This window comes from Abramis brama (genome assembly GCF_963993115.1).
Source record: "Abramis brama genome assembly, chromosome: 7".
NCBI lineage: Eukaryota > Metazoa > Chordata > Actinopteri > Cypriniformes > Leuciscidae > Abramis > Abramis brama.
Genome location: NC_139969.1, coordinates 29,399,666 through 29,408,080, shown reverse-complemented (window position 1 = coordinate 29,408,080; position 8,415 = coordinate 29,399,666). Strand labels below are relative to the sequence as shown.

The following is an 8,415-nucleotide window of genomic DNA, read 5'->3' as shown; positions in this document are numbered from 1 at the left end:
GAATACCTGATCTCCCTGACCCTGTCGAACACAAAAAACACACAGACGTCAGACACACACATGGGTTTACACAGGTGCTACAAACAAATGACTTAGACAAATGAGTGAGTCTCCAACAAGACACTTCACAGCCCAATGTAAATGTAATGATGTATTACAGTCAATTCTACCCAGTCTGGAAATATGAAAATGTGAATTATTAATGATGTTACAATTTCTGAAACTGTGCACATCTCAGCTTTCAATTTTGTGGATGAACCAGAGTATGAAAAATATGAACAATAGGGAGATGAGCACAAAGTAGACTGAATACAAAGCCAAGGGATAAATAAAGCTGAAGGTGTATGTTATTGTGTGTCAGAGTAAACGAATATCTTTGATTTCAGCAGTCAACACAGGTGAGCATGTCCTCACTCTTGCCAGCTTTTTTGGAAACCAAATTCTCATGGCCATGTGTAAGTCATTATGCATGCAAATCTGCCAGAGGATTTTCCATTGCTTCTAGAGATTTACATGGCCGCTGACAGACTGAGACAATATTAAAGGAGAGCTCAGAGGGGATCAACTAGAGATTTCTCTTTTTTTATGTGATGACATTCAGATAAAGGTTAGATAGGTGATTTGTTTGCAGTTGAGACACTTTGTTGTGTCCAAAAATAGAAGAAAAAAAAGAAAAAAAAAGGGACATTCATCTGTTCCCTAACCTTCAAATGTTGTGTTACCCATTAATCAAAACCATAACCTGTGGTAGGAAGTTTAAATACCACTTTTCCACTGGCCGCCCATGACCATCACTCATCTTTTCCTGTAAAAAAAAAAGAAAAAAAAATTTGGTGTAGCAACCCCTGATCCCACAGTATTCAAAATCGCAGCTCGTTATAGTAAACCAAATAGACACACGCAAAATCAAACAGAAATGATTATTGAACTGATTTCGGGCACCCTCAGATCAAGATGACAGTGGAAGAAGTAGTTGGAAACTACTAAAAAAAACTGTGAAAAAAAAAAAATTTCAAATTTCAATTTCAATTTGTTTGTAAATTTCAAAAACCGAACAAGTACACTTCTGCATTATTAAGCACTAAAGCATTATATAAAAATAAGATTGTTGTTTTAAATGATTAAACAATAAAACTGTTAAAAATGATGAAGTATTGATGAAGTATGTACACTTTCTGGATGTCAAACATTGGTGGATCACGTTCACAGTTAATGTGATGAAGGTGTGAACTTAAAGAGATATTTCACCCAGAAATTTAAAAATATAAAGCGATCGAGTCTCTTCAGAAAATTTGGACAAAACCACTCAATATATATGGATTTGTTTTACAATCTCTATGAACTTTTTGAATGTCAAAGTGGTAGTTGCATAGACTGTCAATGGAGGGACAGAAAGCTCTCGGATTTCATCAAAAAGAACTTTATTAATGTTCTGAAGGTGAATGAAAGTCATATGGGTTTGGAACGACATGAGGGCGAGTAATTGATGACAGAATTTTCATTTTTGGGTGAACTATCCCTTTAAGGAGAACTGACTTCAAACATCTACTAAAATCACACCGAATCCAGTTGGTTTCAAATCATCGCAAAAATGGCTTGATTTACGAGAAAAGCTCCAGCATCATTTTGTTTGCAGATGCCTCTTGGTTTGGTGTTTTTGTGTCTAATGCAATGACTTTCAGAAGTGCTTCTCAAGTGTCCAAATACTTTTTGCATAACTGTGTGTTATGATATGATATTTGAGATGTCTTACGTTTTGTAGCTTTGACTATGGGGGAATGATGGAAAATTGAGCAGGAGATCCTGTATTCAGGTATCATTGACAGGATTAGATCATAAACAGGCAAATACTCCAATTTAGGTCTATTTCAACCACGCTATTTGATTATGGCAGGATTTCCATTCTGTGATTTCAATATTGTGGATATATGTGGTGATGACCTAATGGAGACCCACCTGGACCATCACACAGGCAGGTGTTGATGTGGTACCAACCAGATCCAGCGGTGGGCAAGTTCAAACTTGTGCGCTAGTATCTGAGCATAATTGAACTTATTTGAAACATTACCCAATGTTCAAATAAACATTTATGGATTACATTAATGAGCTCTTTGTGACCAATACTTCAGACGTTGAAATTTGCAGTCAAATACAGAGAATAATATGTGGATGAATTATTAGCGGCTATTCAGCACAAATCTAAACTGCTCTTTCCCACGTGTCACCCTTTGTTACTTTTGCATAGCAGGTTTCAAGACGATCAATCAATCAATCAATCAGAAATGTTACATCTTGAAGTATTAAAATGCATTAATTGCCCCTGACTAATTTTAGATACAGATACTGAATATGCATTATTTGCATATTTAAATATACTCTTTAAAATATTAACATTTTATATATTTAATACATTACAAAAATGATTTATTACTATTGACATTTACTGTACGTAAAGCAAAAGAAGCTTGAAACATCAACTAACATTTTTTTAAACTACACATTACTTTATGGAGGGCTTACGACCTATTACCTTCACCTTGGGATAGTTCACATAAAATTGTAAATTCTGTCATTATTTATCTTTGTGTCGTTCCAAACCTGTATGACTTCCTTTCTTCTGTGTAATGTAAAAGAAGAATTGTTTTTTGAAGAATGTCTCTTCTTTGTAATTTAGAAACTGCATCACCATCCATTTCCACCAAGAATTTTCCCTGCCTCTTATAGATATTTAATGTCATTTTAAGTATTTGATCAATTTATTATTTGTAAAAAGTGCCACACAGCTAAATGCTGAGAAACACGGTGAAGCAAGTTCATGTTTTTTTTTTTTTTTTCACAGATTTACAAATGAAAGCAGGTATCAACATAATGATGCTTTCTCATAAGCATCACTTTACTTGCCTTATCTCATAAACCACAGTTCATTTTTTCAGTGATGAGCAGGCCATCACCTACGTGGTGAATATGTTTTCTACATGACCTTACAGACTGAGGAGGTGACCCTGCCCAAAGCTTTGCATGCTGATTTCCATGTGTTCCATTCATGCCAGTAAATGTGTTTAGACCCTCCAGAGCCAGAAAGAGTCAGAGAGTGAAGGAGACTACATGCAGAGGACACTGCTGACAGAGATGGCCATAAAGTGAGTCCCTGCGTATTAATGCTATTTTTAAATGATATTCAAGACTGCTACGCCTGAATTTACTGGTCACGAGGAATTTCAGATTCGAAGGATTTGAAGTTAGGAATAATTGTGGCAGAATGCAATTGGTTTGAAATGCTAGGTGTTTTGTAATCAATATATTTGAAATCTGTATCACAATCAGCTTCACCAGTGAAGGATCTCCATGTAATTTTCAAGGGTAGATTTTGTTGCTTTTCTCAGGAACCTGTTGATGATGTTGACTCCTGGGGCGAGTCCATCGAGAAGCTTCTGTCCTGCAAAGGTGAGAAAATTCAGTTCTGAATATTGTGGATAGAATATCCTGTGCCATTCACAAGAGATCCATTAAAGAAAAAATCAAGAAAAATCTTAAATATTACTCTTAAAGGTTTTGATTTGTTCTTTATCGGCAATAAACAGTGTTCACATTTGTTTTTAATGGTTATCCCATAATAATAACATAACATATAAGACATAAAATAGAGCTATGTGATAAATATTTTGAAATACCTAATAATGTTTTATACAGGTAATATATTTAGAGAATCATTGCAGATTTATTACTTTTTGTTTATTGTCTGTATGGAAAGCATAAGAGGATACTTGATTATTATGCAGTTGATGATTGATGATTTTTAATGGCATAATGCAAATAAATAAAGAGTGGGTCGATTGTAAAGACTAGTCAAATCATGTTTGACTGAAGTCAGTGGTTCATGTTGAAGTGAAGTCATCTCAATCTCATTCCTGTATAAAGATGTATCAAATAATTGTAACTTATATGCAATTTAGCTCCTTGAATTGTATTCAAATGTTCAAACTTTTCAAATTTCAGTTTCGTCATATAAATTGGAGAACGAATACTTAACTATTTTCCATAATAAATTCTAACAATGGTATCATGCTGCAGCGGGACAGATGGCTTTCCAGGACTTCTTGAAGTCGGAATACAGTGAGGAAAATATTCTGTTCTGGCTGGCATGTGAGGAATACAAAAAGATCAAGAATGAACCAGAGATGATCAGCATGGCAAACCAAATCTACACTGAGTTTGTGCAAACGGAAGCACCTAGACAGGTGAATTACAGCCCTCTGACTGAACTGTGCTGAGCTCTTGTAATGTCCTACTGAAGAAATCTATTAGTAGGTCCTGCTGCTCAAAAGTTAGTTAGAAAGTCCTTTGCTGCAAGTATCACTTTCATCCTTTGGGGTTGCAAGAATTCAGCATTTAAAAGAGAGCATTCAGATAAAGGGATAGTTCACCCATAAATTAAACTTCTGTCATCCTTTACTCCCCCTCAAGTTGTTCTAAACCCATGTGAGTTTCTTTCTTCTGTTGAACACAAAAGAAGATATTTTGAAGAATGTGGGTAATCAAACAGTTGCTGGACCCCACTGACTTACATATAATGGAAGAAACTGTTTGGTTACATGCTGCAGGTTTCATTCTTTTGTGTTCAACAGAAGAAAGAAACTCATGCAGGTTTAGAACAACTTTAGGGAGAGTAAATGATGACAGAATTTTTATTTTTGGATGAACTATCCCTTTAATTACATAAGTCCCATTATATCCACAACTAGTGTTGGGGAAAGTTACTTTTCAAAGTATGACGTTACAATATTGCATTACTCCATAAAAAAGTAACTAATTATGTTACTTAGTTACTTTTTGTGGAAAGTAATACAATAATATTCCTTTAATTACATAAGTCCCATTATATCCACAACCAGAGTTGGTGTAAAGTTACTTTTAAAAGTAATGCGGTACATTATTGTGTTACTCCCTTAAAAAGTAACAAATTGTGTTACTTAGTTACTTTTTGTGGAATGTTATACTTTACTATCCCTTTAATTACATAAGTCCCATTATATCCATAACCAGAGTTGGTGTAAAGTTACTTTTCAAAGAAATGTGTTACAATATTGTGTTACTCCCTTAAAAAGTAACTAATTGTGTTAACTTAGTTACTTTTTATGAAAAGTAATACGTTACTATCCCTTTAATTACATAAGTCCCATTATATCCATACCCAGAGTTGGTGTAAAGTTACTTTTAAAAGTAATGCGGTACAATATTGTTACCCCCTTCAAAAGTAACGAATTGTGTTACTAAATTACTTTTTACGGAAAGTAATACGTTACTATTCATTTAATTACATAAGTCCCATTATATCCACAACCAGAGTTGGTGTAAAGTTACTTTTAAAAGTAATGCGGTACAATATTGTTACCCCCTTCAAAAGTAACGAATTGTGTTACTAAATTACTTTTTACGGAAAGTAATACGTTACTATTCCTTTAATTACATAAGTCCCATTATATCCACAACCAGAGTTGGTGTAAAGTTACTTTTAAAAGTAATGCGGTACAATATTGTTACCCCCTTCAAAAGTAACGAATTGTGTTACTAAATTACTTTTTACGGAAAGTAATACGTTACTATTCATTTAATTACATAAGTCCCATTATATCCACAACCAGAGTTGGTGTAAAGTTACTTTTAAAAGTAATGCGGTACATTATTGTGTTACTCCCTTAAAAAGTAACAAATTGTGTTACTTAGTTACTTTTTATGGAAAGTAATACGTTACTATCCCTTTAATTACATAAGTCCCATTATATCCATAACCAGAATTGGTTTAAAGGTACTTTTAAAAGTAATGCGTTACAATATTGCATTATTTAGTTCACACACTGCAAACAACGCCTCTGTACTTACTTCTGATTTCTCTGTCATTCAATCAATGGGAAAGCAAAGTAACTTGCGTTACTTATTTGAAAAAGTAACTCAGATATTTTGTTTTAAATTTTAAAGTAATGCGTTACTAGTTTCTTGAAAAAAGTAATCTGATTTCGCAACTCACGTTACTTGTAATGCATTATCCCAACACTGTCCACAACAATAAAAAAAAAATAATCACAAATTTTAATTTGATCTATTAACATTCTGAAATAATGATTAAACATCTTTAGCCCCATCCTGACATCCCAAACTCCAGCTATGTCTTTGAGATGGCTAAAATTGAACAATACACAATAATTTATTTTTGTTTGCTTGCTTGTCTGTTTAGTTATTTAATTAGATTAGATTTATTTGTTTCATCCGTTCGTTAACTCATTTTTATTTTTTTAAGAAAAAAAGAAAGAGGGGAAAAAAAGAAAAAATGTATTGCCGTTATTTTCAGGTCAACATTGATTCCGGGACTCGCACAAATATTACAAACAACATCTCGGAGCCGACCCTGAGCTCATTTGATACTGCACAGAAGATGATCTTCAGTCTAATGGCGAGAGACTGCTATCCCAGGTTTCTGAAGTCCGACATCTACCAGTGCATTCAGCAAAAGCGTGGAAAGAGCTGATTTCATAATGACTAATGGTACATTGAGTTTAACTATTACCAGCAACACATATTTTTTAATGATTTTATATTTGGTAAGCAAGACCTTTTTAGTTTTGGACTGCTCTTAAATAGCTCTATTTTCATCATGATGTTGCCATATAAGTTTTTTTTAAGGAAAAACATGTTTATAGTGTCACATTAGGATCTATTCTGATGTTCATGCACTGTTGCCTTTTGTTTTATTTCTCCTCTTTACAGAAAATCAAACCATTTAACTGCATCTCATATTGTACAATAACAGAAAATCATGCATCACAAAAAAATGTTAGGAATCATCCCATGTGGGATTCGAAGGATCTGTTATGGGCTTTAATGAATTCAGTAATTTCCTGGTTATCAGCATACTGTTGAGAAATCAAAAATCATAACACATTGAGAATTTGAATACTGCTTTCTTAACACAACTTGTACAGCCAATTTATCTACAATTCATAGTGCAACCTATCGGTCACACATTTTTTCAAACAATTTATTATTTTTATTATTAAACCTTATCCTCTCATCCCGTACCTATAACAAATCTTTCCCTCGCGGGTAAGAATGACCCGAAGCCCTAAAATTATTCTTATTAATTTTTTTGTGCAGAAAGCTTATATCAATTAATTTAGGTGTTTTTTTCTTCTATTTTTTAGTGCAGTTTTTTGGGAGATATTTTGTTATTTTTCATTTTCTGCATTGTAAATGTGTCCAAATCTAACCTAAAATCGAAAAGTGTAAGTGTGTGTGTGTGTGTGTGTGTGTGTGTGTGTGTGTGTGTGTGTGTGTGTGTGTGTGTGTGTGTGTGTGTGTGTGTGTGTGTGTGTGTGTGTGTGTGTGTGTGTGTGTGTGTGTGTGTGTGTGTGTGTGTGTGTGTGTGTGTGTGTGTGGTGTTCCAAGTTACAAGTCTAAGTACGACAAATCTCCCAAGGTCTTGGACCACTCCAATGAACACTCTTTTTAAAAATTAAGAAAATGAATGTCAGATCAAAATGACCTGATGGAGGATGATGATGTAAATCTTTTTTGTTATTAAAATATGTTTTGTTTAGGTTTTCTTATGACTGATGTTATGACCATCAGGAGGAAATTTGTCAAATGAATTTAAAGAACCATTTAAATATGACCACTTTATAAAGGAACATCCTGGATTCCTTATATAAAAAAAGTGAAAATATATATAAAAACATTTAAAATTTAAATAAATGAACATAAAATATGAAAAAATGTGTGAGTACTTTATTTATTTTTTTCATAGAGATTTTTTATATGTGTATTCTTTTATCTTTGCAGTTTTGTGGACCATGAGTAGATGGCATATTTAGTTTGACAATGAGGAACAAAAGTTAATGGGTAACAACTAAGGTCCATTCTTGACAAGAACTTAAGACAGAAAAAGCATAGACGGACATGTAAAGTGACCAACCACACTTAGTTTTGTTTTCATGTGATATTTAAAGGCAGTTTTATCTTAAATAGATTATACCATAATAATAAACTATGGAGCTTAAAATGTGACAATATGATTTGAATTTGAATTGTGTAAATTTGAATTATTTACAAGTGAAATCTAACAAAATTTAATTTTAGGTGGAAGTTTAAATAGTTCTGAATTTGATTTTTTTTAAACGAATATTGAACATTTGAAATTTAACAAATTGAAATGTTTTTATGGCTGAATTTTATAGACATGTATTTTCAAACAGCTAGGTTTTTTTTGTTCTGAATTCGTATACTGCAAATATTCAGTTTAAAAAAATACAGATTCAAGTTTTCAAGATGAAGAAATTCGGAACTTCAAATTCAGTTTTCTAAAATTCAATCTCAAAAATTCAAGTTCAAAAATTCAGATCTTACAGAAAGTAGGTCACAGGT

The 8,415-nt window shown here is 33.0% G+C and overlaps 1 protein-coding gene across 1 annotated transcript; it reads left to right on the top strand.

Moving 5' to 3' along the window:
• Positions 1–3,076: 3,076 nt before the first annotated feature.
• rgs1 (regulator of G protein signaling 1) lies at positions 3,077–7,761 on the top strand. The gene is made up of 4 exons (XM_084120544.1): positions 3,077–3,140; positions 3,365–3,444; positions 4,072–4,238; positions 6,347–7,761. The coding sequence occupies exons 1-4, from the start codon at positions 3,106–3,108 to the stop codon at positions 6,521–6,523; spliced, it is 459 nt and encodes a 152-aa protein (XP_083976670.1). The 5' UTR covers positions 3,077–3,105; the 3' UTR covers positions 6,524–7,761.
• Positions 7,762–8,415: the final 654 nt, after the last annotated feature.

Bases quoted from the DNA above. Each gene is read 5' to 3' on its own strand.
- rgs1 (XM_084120544.1), top strand. From the start codon at position 3,106: ATGCAGAGGACACTGCTGACAGAGATGGCCATAAA. The intron at 3,141-3,364 runs GTGAGTCCCTGC...TTTCAAGGGTAG, and splicing joins CTGACAGAGATGGCCATAAA to ATTTTGTTGCTTTTCTCAGG. The intron at 3,445-4,071 runs GTGAGAAAATTC...ATCATGCTGCAG, and splicing joins GAAGCTTCTGTCCTGCAAAG to CGGGACAGATGGCTTTCCAG.